Source organism: Lissotriton helveticus, chromosome 2_1 (assembly GCF_964261635.1).
Source record: "Lissotriton helveticus chromosome 2_1, aLisHel1.1, whole genome shotgun sequence".
Lineage (NCBI taxonomy): Eukaryota > Metazoa > Chordata > Amphibia > Caudata > Salamandridae > Lissotriton > Lissotriton helveticus.
The window spans coordinates 1,146,643,390-1,146,662,490 of NC_136059.1; the positions used below are offsets into that span (position 1 = coordinate 1,146,643,390).

The 19,101-nt window shown below is 44.7% G+C and overlaps 1 protein-coding gene across 3 annotated transcripts in view; it reads right to left on the bottom strand.

Moving 5' to 3' along the window:
- Positions 1 to 19,101, bottom strand: part of RIGI (RNA sensor RIG-I) — a 568,474-nt gene that overhangs the window by 501,539 nt on the left and 47,834 nt on the right. For all 3 annotated transcript variants that reach the window (XR_013607126.1, XR_013607125.1, XM_078675991.1), the window contains exon 3: positions 6,192 to 6,373. Coding sequence is in view for 1 of the 3 variants with exons in the window: in XM_078675991.1 (XP_078532117.1) it covers positions 6,192 to 6,373 (182 nt within the window). In the remaining 2 variants the exon portion in view is untranslated. The remainder of the gene's footprint in view (positions 1 to 6,191; positions 6,374 to 19,101) is intronic.

The following is a 19,101-nucleotide window of genomic DNA, read 5'->3' on the forward strand; positions in this document are numbered from 1 at the left end:
AGCTGACCTTGTCACGCGCGTCGAAAGGGTTAAATCATTTGAAGAAATGCAGGCGGAATATGCATTATCAAATGCCAAATATTTCTGTTATGCACAAGTCCGGCATTCGCTTCATGCATCACTGCCTGGGGATGCGGATCCCCCGGAGGCCTCACCTCTGGAGGATAGAATTCTTGACGGCCACCTCCCCGAAAAAACGATCTCCTTCATTTACAAGAAGCTCATTAAACACAGGGCTGATCCCCTTGAGATGCTGAGGGACAGGTGGGTGCAAGATGGGATATTAGATGACGAGGACTGGCAGACAGCCGTATCTTCCCCAAGGGAGGTCGCCATTCCATCTCGACTAAGGCTGGTTCAGCTTAAGATACTGCACAAGGTCTACATCACGGGACACCGACTTGTACACATGGGACTGTCTGATAACGGACTGTGTAGACGGCAGTGTGGCCTTACAGGTACATTTCTACACATCATCTGGGAATGTGAACACATTACCACATACTGGCGCAAAATACATGACACTATGCGCAAGGTGTTGGGGGTCTCTTTGATGCCAGAGGCGAGGAGATGCCTCCTAAACATATGGGAGCCCACTGACCTCAATACCGCACAGACGCAATGGTCTCCCTTGGGCTTCTTGTTAGCGACAATAAATATAGCCCAGCTATGGGGAGCCAAACAGCCTCCCACCCTGGAAGTGTGGGAAAACAACTTAGATTGGTGTATGTTTAGGGAAAAAACTACATACCTTGCAAGGGTATGCCCTCGAAAGTGGTCACTGGTGTGGGGACCCTGGAATCGTGACAGAGGAGAAATCTGTACGCCACCTAGACAAGCTGTTTTAGATGACCCCCTCTCCCCGTGAAGTTCCCTTTCATTTGTGATTTCATTCATCCTGGTACCCCTGATATATTATTTGCAACATGACAGTGACCTCTGTAATGTGATTCTTGCTGATGCTTTTGTTTAATAAAAAGAATTATTAATTTAAAAAAAATGACTAATACTTGCCGCCCACTCCGTTCTTTAAGTTTTGGGGGGCTGGAATAGCCTGAATTGCCACACTTGTAGGAGTGTGATGGTGAGTAGTTCTGTTGATACTGACTGTCATTGTGAGTTCTGCAGGGGCAATGAGTAGTGCGAGCTGCAACATCCTCTGGATGAAGGCCCTGGCACTTATTTAGTTTTTTTTACAAATGAAGCACTGTCTCTGATTTCTAGAGGGAGATTTAACTCCTGTCGTCCCTTTCGATACTGAGAGACGCAGTCCCCATGGACTGAACTTGTAACAAAAAGAATAAAAACATATAAGGGGTAGGGTAGGGACACCTTGACCGTGGCATTAGTGGGGGTGGGGTGGACCCAGATGATTTCATGTGTCATGAGTGACATTATCAATGATGTTATTTAACATCCCATGTGTGATGGAATATGTGAGTTCATAAGCAGTGCAAGATATAACTAGTTCAGTAAATTATAACTGGTGTATTCATTGTTTTTTGATGTTTAAACGTTAGTTTTCTATCTTATTTCAACAACTAACTATAACAACATCTCTTTAAGAGTTGTTTTTTTCAGTGAATTATTAGGGGGTTTTTTAACATAAGGGAAGATTTTATTACCATGCCTAACTATAAAACCACTGTAACCTTTGTTTTTTCAGTGAATACACAGTCACGCACGCACACACATTTACTTTAAATATCTGACTTTGAATGCATGTGTTGGAGCGAGGTGGCAAACGCAAAATTTTGTGTACCCCTCGTAAAGTTAATGTCCCATAACGTTAATATTTACTGATTGCATGTTTTGCGAAATTAACCAACCATAGAGTAAGATGCACACTTTATTTTATTATTACACACAGGGGGAACTAACTTGCTTGCATGATGCAAATAAAACCCAGCTAATATGTACTGTTATTGTGTTGTGAATTAATGTACAGCTTGGAAAATAATCAAAACGCAATTTAAATGTGCTTATTGTGTTCAATAATTAACATAAATCTGTGTTTGTTTTTACGATAGTTCCAAAATGGCTTCTGAGGCCTATGCAAAGATGGTCGCTTGGGTAAACTGTGAGAAAGAGCTGAACTGCGCAGGCGTGCCAAAAACCTGCAAGTCAGAGTGAACTGCCTGTGCTCGAGGAGGTTCAAGGCTACCATGGCCCGGAACCTAGGATGGGTGCCAAGCATGGAAGATGTAATGCTTAGAGCCTGGGAGAGTTTATGCATGTTTCAAAATGCAAGGAAGCGCCTAGGCCATGGACTGATTTAAACAAAGACCCATTATTTCTTGCTGACACATTGTGAAAATGATGCTGTAATGGTGAAGAGATGTTCACCCACCCTGATTTTGTCCAATCACAGCCCAAATAAGTGGTGTTAGTTACATTTTAGATAGATTAAGTTAGGGATTTAGGGTATAAAAACCCCTGGTTTTGTCTAGTTGGGGTCGCCTTTTCAATTTCTATCGGAGATGCTGCCCGATTGCTGACCGATTCCTGGATGTAAGAATCTAATGACTTTTTACTTGTTTGCTTTACAGGATTGAAGGATAAGATGAGGGTGCTAGTTAGGGATGTTAGTAGAGAATGATTTTGGAACTATCTGTTCTTTGATAATCTTTAACTGAATTCTAAAATAAAGCGATTTTCTTGAGCTCTAAATAAAATTATCATTTTGAAATAAAGTTTAAGATTTTACTGAATAAAGATTTACTAATGCCTAAATGTCAGACATGATAAAGTTTTGCTTTGAATAAAAATTAGATAAATGAAGAAGTAAGAGCTGGTCTTTGAATTCTTCCTACGCCTAATTTTCATTCTAGTAGATCCAGTGCCACTATGGTGGTGTTTAACAACAAGGGGTGGTGATGGACAGAGTTTCTGAATTAAGCAGAATACTCTCACCCAGTCAAGAGATCAGGGCTAGATCCAACACCGTTTTTTAGCTCACTGCACCATCCCAGTTCAGAACCTGGCTATATGCAAATTAGTCTGTTCCTGTCCCAGTGCATGATGGGAACAGGGCAAACCAAAATACCAAGCCAATTCTTACACTGGGAAGGAAACAAGCTTCCGGGGACCGGTTTCTGGCATTTCAGCCGTCGTCGGCCCGGCTTGCTTGAATCCTGATGGTGCAATGAGCAAGGGACTCACATCTGAGTATACCCTTCCACGCGTAGGGTGGACAAAATATTTAACAACAAGGGGTGGTGATGGACAGAGTTTCTGAATTAAGCAGAATACTCTCACCCAGTCAAGAGATCAGGGCTAGATCCAACACCGTTTTTTAGCTCACTGCACCATCCCAGTTCAGAACCTGGCTATATGCAAATTAGTCTGTTCCTGTCCCAGTGCATGATGGGAACAGGGCAAACTAAACTACCAAGCCAATTCTTACACTGGGAAGGAAACAAGCTTCCGGGGACCGGTTTCTGGCATTTCAGCCGTCGTCGTCCCGGCTTGCTTGAATCCTGATGGTGCAATGAGCAAGGGACTCACATCTGAGTATACCCTTCCACGCTTAGGGTGGATAAAATATTTAACAACAAGGGGTGGTGATGGACAGAGTTTCTGAATTAAGCAGAATACTCTCACCCAGTCAAGAGATCAGGGCTAGATCCAACACCGTTTTTTAGCTCACTGCACCATCCCAGTTCAGAACCTGGCTATATGCAAATTAGTCTGTTCCTGTCCCAGTGCATGATGGGAACAGGGCAAACCAAACTACCAACCCAATTCTTACACTGGGAAGGAAACAAGCTTCCGGGGACCGGTTTCTGGCATTTCAGCCGTCGTCGGCCCAGCTTGCTTGAATCCTGATGGTGCAATGAGCAAGGGACTCACATCTGAGTATACCCTTCCACGCTTAGGGTGGACAAAATATTTAACAACAAGGGGTGGTGATGGACAGAGTTTCTGAATTAAGCAGAATACTCTCACCCAGTCAAGAGATCAGGGCTAGATCCAACACCGTTTTTTAGCTCACTGCACCATCCCAGTTCAGAACCTGGCTATATGCAAATTAGTCTGTTCCTGTCCCAGTGCATGATGGGAACAGGGCAAACCAAACTACCAAGCCAATTCTTACACTGGGAAGGAAACAAGCTTCCGGGGACCGGTTTCTGGCATTTCAGCCGTCGTCGGCCCGGCTTGCTTGAATCCTGATGGTGCAATGAGCAAGGGACTCGCATCTGAGTATACACTTCCACGCTTAGGGTGGACAAAATATTTAACAACAAGGGGTGGTGATGGACAGAGTTTCTGAATTAAGCAGAATACTCTCACCCAGTCAAGAGATCAGGGCTAGATCCAACACCGTTTTTTAGCTCACTGCACCATCCCAGTTCAGAACCTGGCTATATGCAAATTAGTCTGTTCCTCTCCCAGTGCATGATGGGAACAGGGCAAACCAAACTACCAAGCCAATTCTTACACTGGGAAGGAAACAAGCTTCCGGGGACCGGTTTCTGGCATTTCAGCCGTCGTTGGCCCGGCTTGCTTGAATCCTGATGGTGCAATGAGCAAGGGACTCACATCTGAGTATACCCTTCCACGCTTAGGGTGGACAAAATATTTAACAACAAGGGGTGGTGATGGACAGAGTTTCTGAATTAAGCAGAATACTCTCACCCAGTCAAGAAATCAGGGCTAGATCCAACACCGTTTTTTAGCTCACTGCACCATCCCAGTTCAGAACCTAGCTATATGCAAATTAGTCTGTTCCTGTCCCAGTGCATGATGGGAACAGGGCAAACCAAACTACCAAGCCAATTCTTACACTGGGAAGGAAACAAGCTTCCGGGGACCGGTTTCTGGCATTTCAGCCGTCGTCGGCCCGGCTTGCTTGAATCCTGATGGTGCAATGAGCAAGGGACTCACATCTGAGTATACCCTTCCACGCTTAGGGTGGACAAAAAATGTAACAACAAGGGGTGGTGATGGACAGAGTTTCTGAATTAAGCAGAATACTCTCACCCAGTCAAGAGATCAGGGCTAGATCCAACACCGTTTTTTAGCTCACTGCACCATCCCAGTTCAGAACCTGGCTATATGCAAATTAGTCTGTTCCTGTCCCAGTGCATGATGGGAACAGGGCAAACCAAACTACCAAGCCAATTCTTACACTGGGAAGGAAACAAGCTTCCGGGGACCGGTTTCTGGCATTTCAGCCGTCGTCGGCCCGGCTTGCTTGAATCCTGATGGTGCAATGAGCAAGGGACTCACATCTGAGTATACCCTTCCACGCTTAGGGTGGACAAAATATTTAACAACAAGGGGTGGTGATGGACAGAGTTTCTGAATTAAGCAGAATACTCTCACCCAGTCAAGAGATCAGGGCTAGATCCAACACCGTTTTTTGGTGGTGTGTCTGAATAATTTAAGTCTGAATAAAACCATGGAAAATGTTTAAATCTGCAGGTGTAAATAACAAATAGTTAAATAGGTTTAGACGCTCCACCAAAATGTTACAGCGTTTCTCCTTTACGATTCACCAGAGCCTTGAAGCCAAGTGTAAGTGAACAGGGTAAATGCACAGTGTTATGGGCCCCACTGATGCATGATTTGTCTGTTTTTAAGGTTTCGGGGTAATGGTGAGTGTTGATTAGAAATGATTTCTGGAGCCGCGCTGTAGCACATGTATATAAATCTATATATTTATACCTAGCTAGAGCTATGTAAACACAACCATATTAAGTCAGATGTTAAAATTTTAAGCAAACAACACTGCTTTGCAATGAGAGACAGTTAGACAAATTAATGTAAAGGTTGTGGTGGTGGGGTACAACGGGGGTTAGATAAATAGAGCTGGGCCATCTGGCCCTCTCTAGAGATGCCAGTGTGTGTGTGCGTGGCCACTGGCACTGTGTATATGTTTGTGTGTGTTGGAGGGGGGGGGGTTTGGGGCAAATGTCTACCCACCTACACATGGAAGCACATGCTCTATGACATCAGCACTTGTACCTACCAAGCAAGTATAAACAGCATTCAGTTGCTTCAAATACTTTAAGCACAGGGCACCTTGTCACACATACATGCATTCACTCTACTGCTAAACAGTGTACTCCCTCTTTCGGTCCGTAACATATTAAAATACAACTGAGAATTAGAACAGAACATTTTCAACTACAATAATTTCTTACGAAAAGGTCACAATTGTGCGGTAGACTACGTGGAAAACATACCTGGCGAATTTCTTGAATGTCTCTTTCTATAATGCAGCTGTTGAGATGGGTGATAATGTTAAGAGGGTTAATTTCATTTTTGACTCTTGGTTGAATGGTACGCAAAAGATTCCTAAATGCTTCTAAACTTTCAATTTTCTCAAAATTCCACTCTTCGATTGCTTGAGAAAGGCCTGTGTAACCTGAAACAACAATAATTAAACAATGATGTTTCTGTCTTAATCAGCTACCTTTCCACTTTGTCCCTGATTCACAAGGCCAAGACTCCACATCTGTAACACAATGCCAAGACTTTTTCAACACATAAGGGACTGTGGGTAATTGTCATCAAGTTTTATCCACTGGGTCATGGTAACGAGACTGTCCACGTGCACGTTTAACTTTTAGAGGACACGCTATTGGGTATATTGCTTTACCTTTGTCAACTGCCCATCAATAGACAGCCTCAGCTTTTCTCGATGAGAATAACAAATATGGGTGAAATACCTGAATGAACTACTGCAAACACTTCCCACTAGCAAGCATTCGAAGGCAGTCATAGGTGGTTTTGAGGGCCTAAGACTGATTTCATACAGCGGGCATAATGACTAGAGTGGCGTTGTGGGTGAAATGAAAAATTATGAACTGGAAAGTGTCCCAAGTATTCACCATGTGGCTGAGATTAATGCAAAAACTGTTTTCTGTTGCTGTCACTGCCCTATGCGCCCAATTATAAGCTTGACGGCGTGGCGGCGGAACCCGTGTGAGGACCGCCCGCCCTGTGATAACTTTTTTTTGTCATTGGCGGGCATTTCCTTTGCCGTTCCCAAGGCGGTGCCTATAAAATAGACACCTCAATGGGAACTTCAAAGGAAGTTCCAGCATAGCATGGACTTTTCAAAGTCCATGCCATGCTGGAAATTCTGTGCATGCACACAGGGGGGCGCATGTTGTGCCCTACTGTTTGCATCCACGAGGAAAAAAAACCAAGAAATCAGTGGCGGGGATGAAAGTTGTAATATGCTTGGCGGGACTGTGACGGTCTGCCAAGCATATTAATGCCTCTAGGCCACCGTGCCACCGCCAGGTAACGGCGGTTCTGTGGGGAAGACAGTGATCCCAGGGCGGCACGACCACTAGGGTCATAATGTGGCGGTTCCTCAGACTACAAACTTCACTAGGGAGGGTCAGAGGGAAAGTTTAATGACCGAGAGTGCTACGTCCCTCGTAAGTACTAGACACCAACTAATAAGTAACACTCAGTCAAAAACCTGCTCAAAAATGAGGGTTGGAAAATTATGTGTGCTGCTTGCAAAATCAATAACAGGACACCCTTGCGATAGTTACAGTGTTCCCATCAGGGTTCCAACCTGTACCGCCCTTCATCATTTGGGAAGGCCACCATAAGTACACAGGGAGACCCCATATACGATCAGGCACAGCATGGTGGAAACCAATGCCCAATGAAGTTATGACAGGTCGGTGGCAGGATGTAACCAATAAGCAGTGCTAAATAATGAAAATAAGAATTTTTCAAAAAAGTGGTGATGTTAAAAAGGGGTAGGAGAAGGAAAATAGATTTATTAGCAACCTTCAACTCCCACTCTCTAAAAACAGTGCAAAAAGGTAGTGTGAGCAAATTACTACCTCGACGGTTTATAAAGTCACGGTCGACATGTTTCTGCAGCTTTTACCTGTGCCCCGGGGTCACTTGCTGCTTCTTCAGGACCTATCCTGCTACTGCTTAATTAGTGCAAAATAAGGAAACTTAAATAAAATAAATTTCACCTTAGATTCTCCTCAGCTTTTCCCCATGTTATGGAGAATGCTGCCCCACCTCACCCGGCATTAGCTCAGGTACTGCGGAGCCCCGCTCTCTCCGTCGGTACTCCAGACGTCCAACTGGGCTGTCTGTGGGAGGTTCCTCAGACTGCCAGACTCGTAATCGGGCCCTAAGTGTGCAGAGTATGCCGAGATGGAGGCCCCCTGTTCACTGTGTAATCGGACTCAAGCTATACCTCAAGGGCACGGCCTAAGCAGTTTGAAACCGATTCGATGTTGCATGTCTTCCTGTCCGGCAGAGACATGGCTGGCAGTTAGGGCTGGACTGTCCCTATTGGAGGATAACCAAGACAGATTTGCATATGGTTGGTCTCCGTCTAGAGTGACATAGTTGGGGAAAATGATGCCCTGGGATGTGGCCCCTTCAATTACCAGTGGCTGAGATTCATTCAAGCATTCTTTCCGTCACCTTGTTGTTGGCTGCACTGAGTTAAACATGGCATGCAGTGATCTGCAGTTCACAAGTTGAATCCCGGCAGCAAGGCCAACTCACCCTTTCACTCTTCGGAGGTTGTAGAATGAGTAGTACTAAACTGAGTAACAATGATACCTTTTGATTCATAATACTTCTAAACAGCAAAAGTACTGTATAGTGAGAACACTATATAAAAATAGTTAGTAAAAATGCCCCTTGCGCTCCTGCTTGCCGTCGAGCCTGCCCTATGATTCCTGGACAGAGCTACATGGTCCACCAAAGCTTGGAACCTGGCCCTGCTCACATGTTTCGGCATGGCTTGCTCAACAGCACTTCCAAACCCCTGGTGTGTGATGAAGAGCTGAGGAAGACCTGCTTTAGTGACAACCGGTTCTCGTGACAGCCTTCACATTAGCAAATACCAAGGACACAAAAACTTTTGGCATACCTCACATTGTTTTTACACATATCATTCAGATTCTACACAGATCTGGAGATACATATTTTAAAGTGTAGAGCTAACGCTTCTATGTTAAACTACTGAACCTATAAGAGAATCCAAGTCTGTTAGTCCTAAAATAAGTGACTGGACAATTTATTTATTTGTGCCATTCATCTATCACCTCTGTCTGATATTTTAACCTGGCAGCACCAAAAAGTAAGCTTTATTCTTTGTCCTTGCTAGCCCTTGAGAGTCAATCCTACCAAGAACTGTCAAAGCCAATAAATCTGCCTTAAAAGCACAAATCTTGCAGACTGAGGGCCCCAATCACCATCTGCACCCGGTAAGTTTGGGAGGAGAAAAGGAGAAGCGGAATGAGGTGGGCGGTCATTTGGCTGCAAGACACATCACTGTGCAGGGTGGGTAGGGAAACAACTTTTTCCTGTGTCGCTGCACAAAGAGGATGCAGACCTCTGTGGCTCCATTTCACGTGGATGTAGAGAAGGCGTTGGTTGTCCTGAGGGTGGTGGGCAGCTTCCTACATCCAAAGTCGGAACCCTCTGCTGGCGTGGGGAACAGTTAAGAAAATGGGGTATAACCCAGAAAAAGTCAAAGGACCTGGGTATTCGATAATATAGCAAACAAAATGGTCCTGGACATAATTCATTTAACACATTTCAATGTAATACATAATTTGGATCTGAGTTATTTCATAGGACTTAATCCTGAAAAATACAAAGGCAAAGAAAAAACATACAAAAAGCCAAATGCGTATCCAGTCTTGTTGGTAATACCCAAAATAAATTTAAACACAGAATTGTATTCGGCAATATAAATTTGCATTTTATTCCACATTTATATATACATATTTAAAAAGAGGAATAGAAGGGATACTGCCAGGTGCAATAGAAAGTGAAAGTGAAAGAGAGAAGAAGGAATATAAAAAACAATCCAATGTTTTAAACATAAGACTAAGGTTCTATTTCCTTAATGCGACCCTGCCCCACGTATTTAATCATACGATTTGAACAAAGTTTTTAAGAAGGGGGACCGGGGTACAGGCTTCAAAAAATGGGGAACAGGGTACGCCTGCAACACACAGCAACTCTGCAGAGATCAGTCCCAGTGGCTGTTTGCCTTGTGGATCTCCCCCCCCCCCCCGAGGTGTGGGGCGGGAGCACTGGGGGAGGATGTGCATCTGATGCCCCTTGGAGCGGGGCAGCAGGAAACTCTTTATATGTGAGTCCTTCTATCACCACAGGAGAAGGCAGTATACCCAACACAAGGCCCGACCACTATAGAAGTGTCACAGATCAGCGAGAGGCGAATTCAATAAGCGCATTCACCTAGCATGCGGAGAGGAAGAAGCACAGGTGAGCCATGCCCTGTTGCGGGGGGGCAGGCAGGAAGATGTACTAGATCACTTGTGGGGAGGACCACGTATGCAGAGTGTGCAGCACATCCCAAAAAATGTGTTGCAGATAAGTTGGCGATACCCAGGAGGGAACAGTTTCAGGTCGATCCTCTTTATGTCCCTCTCAAGGAGACGTTGCGGGATCAAGGATATAGGGGGACCACGAAGCAGCACCGCAGCAGAGGTACCAGGGCAGGGTAACCACATGCAGGTGGTAGCTGCAGGATTTGTGCTGGATCTGGCAGCAGCTCACACAAGAGATGGAAGTGGTAAGGGGCACGTGTAGTGAAGGAGAGCATCAGCTGAGCTGGTCCCGCTCTAGGATCTAGGGGCAGGAGGACTTGAGCAACCACCCAACATGAGCTGGAATGCAGATTGGTGATGATCAGTGTGGTGGGAGCCTCTCAGGGCTGTGGTGGAGACACCAGGCATTTTTGAGGATAGCTGGTGAGACGGTGCAAGATTTGCAGCAGAGATTCCCTTAGACTAGGTAAGCTACAGACTATGTACTACTCTTATTGTGGCTCTTCATGCTATGCAATCTTTTGTTTAGAGAACTTCTACTGAAGTTCTCCTATGCTGACACCTTTCTTCTTAACCTTATGGATCTAATGGGGATTTAGTTTGTATTCTTTAGCATAGTTACATTTTAGAGTTAGAACCTTCCAATGCATTTCTCATAAAAATGCTTTTAGTTTCCTAGTTTGACATTAGCAATGTACTGGATTTCATTTGATTTGTTTGTTTTATACTCTTCTTTGCTGGTGTCATTTGTTATCATTTATTATTCTCAATATAGCTTTTCAAACACAAAAAAAGAACCTTCCAATGCATCAGACAGGAAGATCAGAACTTTCAATATTCTCATCATGCTTTATTTCTTTTAATATGCACAATTGCTACAGAGATTCTCATTGATTATTTACTTTTAAAAGTAATTTTTTTTTGCAGATTCGGATATCCTTTAATGATTTTGCATTGTTACACAATGTTTTTGAGATTGATTTATTTTAATATGGTTTTGAATTTGTAATGAACCCATACTTAATCGGACTTATTGAGTCCGAGCCTCACTGTATGATGGAATGGGTTGCACTGTAAATATGAATCTGAATTGAACTTAACTCCTTTATCCGGCAAGCACCCTAAAAAGATCAGTTTCGTGGTGACAAGACAGGGCCTTCTTCTCTGCGTCCACTGCATCATACATTCAGTGTTAAGTCAGTTTAAGTGCTGGTGATAATAATATTGTATTCATTTTATAGGTTCCGAGTAATCACAGCAAGTCTGTGCTATGTTTTTTTTGTTTTTCTCCTTTCCTTCCTTCATTTCCTCCGTTTCCTGAGAGCTTCACTAGTGGCTTCTGCTATGAATTCTCAACCTAGACGTCCAAGGCTTCATATGGATGCACTGGAACTGATTGCTCGGTTTGGTCTGCATACTCAGAACCCGACAATGTAATATTCAAATGTTTACTTTTCTAGATTAAAGTGTCACCCTTTGCTTTGAACTAACATCAATCAAACCTTACCATCCACAAACAAAATAAGGGCATGCAATCCTGGGAGAAAGCCCTGTCCTCCACCAAGCTGCCATATCTGAGGCCTCCATAGCAGAGGAAGATGAGAAGGTAAATATTTCCAATCACTGAAAATCTCTACAAAAACACCTGAAGGCTGGTCAGTAATTGCCCTTTTACAGAACTCCTACAAGTCACAAGTCCCCAGGCAACAGATAGAAAGCCACAGATGCCCACTGGGGCTACGCAAGACTCTCAGCCTACTCGAGTCCCCTGCTTTACCTACCAACGCATGGGCAACATTGGTCTTCTCTCAATCTTCTGAAGAAGAAACATCGAATGAGGAGGACTTCTAAACTAAAACATCTATCTCTCACAACCTCCCAGAGTTCAACCCACTACGTAATAGGCAACCTGCTGGCATTGTTAGACAGAAACACATGTGAAGGGTTTGGTATAGGAAAATCCAGCACTCTATGATGATCTGTTCTTACAACCTAAATCCTCAATGCGGGGAGACACTTGTCAAGTGGTCAAGGTCCTAAGCACCATTGAAACCCACCAGGAACAGGTTCCAAGGTTCATTGAGGGAGAGACCCCTTTCTTAAAGGACCTTACAAAATGGTTTCAAGGCATGGTGAAGTTGCTTCAGGTTCATATCCGGATCACTGACAGAATATTGAAAACACAAATACTGTGTGGACAGAATGTTGTGTTAAAATATTGAGGGCCAAATATCGAGTAGGTAAGTGCAGATAGGTAAGTATACATTTTCTATTTTTAACTCAACATCTACGTACCTTGAAGATGTATAATTCGTCAAGGTACATACATGTGGAATTATACATAGTAAAACTTTGCGAACCTGTAGCATTTGTCTTATGGCAAGTCATCACTGCAAGTATGGGAGTTCAAGAATAAACAGTAAACTCACAAACAGTATAAGGCCTACTTTTGATTTGCATTCACATTTACGTTGATGTATGGATTACTATGTGCCTGCCCTATCAGGATCAACACGGTCTTTACCCAGGGATGAGTATGTGGGTGTACGCGTAATGGTGATGATTACAAGTCGGGTCGAGGTCTCGCAATTCCTCTCTTTGCAATACAGCCACCTCCGTCGTGGCCCATAGCAACTCTGCCAATTGCCATGGTGTAGGCCCGGGGAAAGGTGTGGTGTTCCACCTCATTGTGATTGTGTGTTAGGCCAGCACGAGTGCCAAATGAATAAAGTGTGCCACCGCTCCCCGTGCCCTCAGACGACCATGTAGTCCAAGGAGGCATAACTCTAGCCTACATATATCTGAATGACCGGTAATTCTGTGAAGTATTGCACAGACTTCCTCCCAGAAAAGATGCGCTATATGGCATCGCCAGAGCAAGAGCTAAATATCCGTGATAGCTTGTCTGCACCTAGGTCACTCTGGAGATGATGCTGGATAAATTCTACACAGTTTAGCTGGGGTCTGATAAGCACAATGTAAAATGTTACATTGAATGTATTGGAAACAAACTTTTTGGGAGACTTTCCGAAGGCATTTGAGTATCTATTGCCATTCCTTAGGAGCCAGTGAGCGATGTAAGGCGTTTTCTCACATATCTTTCAATCTGGCCAGTAGGTCAGCCCTCGATCAGGATTGGCTATCACAATCAACAAGACTAGGCTTGTATGATCGGCTTGGTGGCCACTGCACCCCAGGGCACTCCATCTCAGCAGCTAGTCGCTGGTGCAGCAAGAACGGACCCACCGGAAGTGTAGTCTGGTCTGCCAGCATGTAAAATGCGACGAAAGTGTGGTCTTGGTACAGGTCCCCCAGGGTGCACACCCCCAGAGACTCCCAAGTCACCAGCCCCTCCCTGCCTGCAGCCACACAAAATCCAGTGAGAGTTCTCATTGGGATGTCAGGTGTATACGTCAGGGTGCCCAGTGAGCACCTCAAGGCTCTGCGGTAGCAGTCATAGGCTAAGCAGAGAAGGCAATTGGAATATGGGGGCAGTGATGACTGTGGAAAAAAAGTTCCACCCCATGTATACCTCCCTACCCAATATGGTCAATATCTTCTCCAGGTTAAGCCCCCCGAGCAAACGACTTGGTCATTGGAGTTGCGCCACTAGGTATAGTGCTCACAATTCTGAGCCTGAAGACTCCTAAAGCTATTGGCAATTGAAGCTTGCCCACAGCAACTCTGTGCTCGCTTAATTCCAGAGCAAGTCACCCAGCGTGACATCCAACATGCGGAATGTTTCAATCACAACGCGGTTGTTACAACGACCACGTTGTAACCACGCAATGCCATTACTACGCAAGTCATTACATCAACTTGCAGTAGATGGCGCAGCAACTTTAGAAATTTATAATTTACTATTCCAACTCCAGCCTACGTAACAGTAGGGAAGGTGTTGGAATAGTGAACTATACTATTCCTTATGTTAGAGCGCAATCTACTGCAAGTCGGTGTAATGACTTGCATAGTAATAGCACTGCGTGTTTACAACGTGGTCGTTGCAACAACCGCATTGTGACTGTAATGCAGAGTAAAATCCGCGATCTAAAGGTTGTTTCCCGAAAATAATAGGCAGGTTAATTCAACAAAAAAGGAGTCTAGGTAGCATCACCATTTTGGACAATGCAATGCTACCCTGCAACGTGAGCACCAAACAGTAATTTGGGATGAAGGGATGCCACTGTTCTCATGAGGTTGCCCTCCAATATATCCACGGAGGAATGATATTTATGAAAGATATTTATTGATGCCCAAGTACCAGAATGTGCAGACTGCCCACTTTATGTGGTGAGATTTCTCAAGCACTGTTCCTGGGTACAGTTTGGGTGCGAGGAAATAAGCGCGTCTTCGCCCAAATCACTCCTAGACACAAAACTGCCTTAAATACAGTCAGATCTCACAATATTGAATCTACACCACCTTGTATAGCTTTCAGATAGACCAGAACATCATCTGTGTATAGTGAAACTGCATGCATCTGACCACAGAGTGCTAAACTTCATTCCCATGCAGACTGGCACAATCTCTGCTCTAGGGACTACATCGCCAGGGCAAAAAACAGTGGCAGCAATGGGCATCCCTGCCACATTCTACACTGCACAAGGATCGGAGCAGAAATCAGCTGTCCTATTTTGACTCTGGCCTTTGGCTCTCTGTAAAGTAACTTGAACCACCAAATCATTCCCTCCCACATCCCCATCTTCCTCAGTATAGCGGAAATATGTTCCCTTATGGCTAGAGCAGTTGACTTCGATGCTGGGGAACCGGGTTTGAGTCTCGGCAGGGACGCCCAACATCCTGTGATACTCGGCAAATCATTTGGGGCCATATGTACGACCGAAAATTGAATGTACCTACACAACCATACCCCAAAAAGCGACTCGCATGTGACTCACAACGCAAAATTGCGACTGGCAAATTGTGATACGTTAAACGGTTGCAGATAGCGTTCGCGGTTGAAAACATGCATTTTGCGTGCACAATTAGCGTACGCGGTTGAAAGCATGCATTTTGCATGCACAAGTAGCGAGTGTGAATAAATATTGGGGAAAAATGACATCCTGGAATATCTGAAGGACCCCAAACCAGGAAGTGGTGTCCATGGAGATTCCTGATCAAAATTACAAGCACTTGGCAATGTGCAGCAACTCGTTAATACGCTGATGCAGCAACTAAGTAGAACACTGATACACAGAGAGAACAGCACAGCAAGATGGCCAGCCAGACATCTGAGAAAGAAGGGAAGAAGAGGCTGCGTAAACATAAATTTTCTGAGAAAGAAATTGACATAATCATCGAGGAGTGCTGCAACAACCACGTGCAGCTGTTTGGTCGGACTTCTCATACCGTGCCAGAGTCTGGCAGGCAAAAAATATGGCATGACATGCAGCTGCGCATGAATGCTCTCGGTGTTGCTGACAGGTCAATTGGTGACATAAAAAAGATATGGTATGACCTCCGTTCCAGGGCAAAGGAGAGGGTGGCTGAACAGCTGAGTGTTGTCCAACAAACAGGAGGTGGCCCATCCAGCCTCTTGGAAGCCTCCACAGCAGAGGCAATGGTAGAAGCCACCCTAGAGCCTGAGTCAGTAGTGGGAATTGGAAGCTTGGACACATCCAAACCTCCACCACTCATAGGTAAGTGAGAAATGAATGCCATATTATGTCACACTCAAGCCAGCACCCCACATGCATGCACCACACACAGGCTAAACTGCATCTACATGCTCCGTCTACACGATAAAAAAGTCACAGTTGGTGCATCTTGGACATGTAGTACATGACACAAACATTGCTTTTAGGGACTGACATGAGTTGTGAACATAGTACCACCACAGAGATAGTGACTAAAAACATTTTCTTTATTTCTCCTTTTGCAACATAGATACATCTTTGGAAAGAGAACCAGAGGAGGAAGACACTGATTCAGAGCAGGAGCAGGGCCAGATGGACCAAGGGCTGGATGATCCCGGTTGTTCATTATTATTGTGGAGTGCACAAGGGCTTGATACAACAGCCCCACAACAGCAGCCAACCACACATCACACTCAGGGCACAAGGGGCAGGGTACCACGTTTGACCCAGCAATCCCAAAGGCTGCTCCAAAGCCGCAGGCACGCTCCTGCCAACCCCATGGCAGTTATCAATGTTCTTTTGCTGGCCTTGAGGAATCAATGCTTAAAATTCAGCACTTGCAACAGAAGCAAATGAGGTTTATGAATATGAAGCTGAGCAGGGGATTTGACAGAATCACCAGACAACTGTCTGAGAATCAGGCCAGTATGGAGTGGAAATTTGATGCCATGGCTGATGCAATTGTGCAACTGGGCACAGAGCTTAAAGTGGACAGAGCACAAAACAGGATGATGGAGAGCAGCAGGTCTCATGAAATCAATCCATGACGAGGGCAATCAGTCGTCTGGCTACTGCAACAAGCCTGCAAAGTAATCGCACCCTAGCACTGCAGGTTGAAATGGGGCACTACAGTGGCGATGTAGCAAGGGGCCTACAACAGATCACAGCTGCTGTTGAGGTTATGCAAACTAGCATGGTAGCTACAGGAGGAGGCACAGACACTGCTGACAGTGAAGTGTCCAGCCACAGCAGTGTTTCCACTGCTGATGCCCCAATCCAGCGGAGAAGCAACAGTCGGGACTGTATGCTCCAAAGTGCCAGATCCAGATATGCAGGACAGAGGAGCAAAAGATAATTTTCTTTTTTGTTTGTCTTTTCACTTTTTGTTGTGGTGAAGTAACCACTTTGCATTTATAATTTGTGTAGTAAAAGTTATCTGAGATGGGCAGGTTGTCCCATTGACTCAGTCAATATGACCTTGAATAAACGGCATATAGTAATACACAGTTTGACTCTCTCTTGTGTAGTTTCTTGTGCAAATTTGTGAATGACATTGACGTACCTTGAAAAGTAATGTCGGGCTATGTGGTCCCTGAACCGTCTCCCTTTTGCTGCTGAGCTTCCCTTACTTGGTTGGTGGAATGCATGTCCAGGCTCTTCATCCCCCGAGTCTGTATCTGACAACTCCAAGGGCAGGCCACGCCTGCATGCAATGTTGTGGAGTATTGCGCACCTTGCCACAATTTTTCAGGCTGTCTCCGGCATATATTGCAAGGCACTGCCACTCTTGTGTAGACACCTGAATCTTGATTTTAGTATGCCAAATGCTTGCTCAATGACTGACCTGGTGCGTCTATGTGCTCTGTTGTATCGCCTTTCATGTGTAATGGAGGGAGACATGTATGGTGTGAGGGCATATGCACTGTCACCTGCGAGGAAATGTAAGAAGTTGAGACAACATGCAGACATACATTTATGTGCAAATACATCTCACTGTGTGGATTAATTACCTAGTAGGTATCCTTCATAAAAATCACCTCTTTTTAGGGCTGGTATATGCCACTGTGTCTGAAGATGTATGAGTCATGTGTGCTTCCTGGAGATTTGGCTACAATGTCTGTGATGATATTGTTTGCGTCACAGATAACTTGGATGTTGAGTGACTGTGTGCTTTTCCTATTACGGAATATATATTCTATGCATGATGGTGGACATATGGGCACATGGGTCCCATCTATGCACCCTATGACCTGTGAGACATTTGCTATTCTATAGAATTGTAATTTGGTATTTTCAAGTTCCTCATCATTCCTTGGCAGATAGATGTGTTGATGTATGTGGTGTAGCAGGGCATCTAGGAAATTGCGGAAGAAATGCGAAAGCGCACTCTGTGACACACCTCCAGCCACTGCAATTACATCTTGGTAGCTACTAGTGGCCAATAGGTGGAGGGAGCACAACACCTGCACATGTGTTGGGATTAAATAGCTGCGCTGGGTTCTGCTTTCCAAATGTGGCTTCAGGGTGTCTATGAGGTCTAGGATGACCGTGCTACTCAGCCTGTACTGTTCATATATCTCTTCCTCACTCTTCCCAAACAACGTCAGCCTGACTCTGAAAATCCTCTCCAGTCTCCACCTCCTCTGTAGAGCAGCAAGTATCTGCATCCTCCTCGCTATCACATACAGGGTTGCCATTTTGGAAATGTTCTGGTGCATTCTGGGTATGTTTTTATAGTTTGGGACTGGTTACCACCTGCTTCAGGTTAGTGGCAAATTGCATGCGGAAATGGCCCGTTTTGCGCATAGTCGCAATTTGCGTGTACTCCATACATTTGCTTTTGAGATCCGCTATTTGCGAGTCGCAATTTGGTAGACGCTAATGTGTGGCTTCTGAGTGTTGACGGGCTCCTTGAGCCAGTTGAAAGCCAGTCGGAATAACCAACCGACATCCAAGGTTTCAACTCTGACCGCCTCGTTACAAAGGCGGCGGTTGGTGTTTAAACCTCTGATGTTGGTCGGAAAGTCTCAGTCTTGAGGTTGGAGGCTTTACGACCAACATCCAAATCAGGCCCCCTGTTAACAGTTCAATTGTATTTGCATGCCCCTCCTAAATTTTCCCTTTACTCCACCCATTTAGTAGCAGTTATTACCCATTTTGCAGCCCCTCCCCCTTTCCCTCACAGATTTATACTAAAAACATACACCTCAGTGTGCGTAGTTCTCCAAAATATGGCAGCTTAGAAGGAGATCTCTGGTTGTAGATTAGTAAATTGCGTTTATGAGTATGTAAAATAGTACAACAGGAGTACTACTTTACATACTTACAATGCTTTGGTGACTAGGAGTCATCCAACCTTATACCTCTTTTGTGTAAATTAGCCTCTATAGTTAATGAAATATGTATAGTATGAGAGGGTATCAAAATCTTTGTTTTAG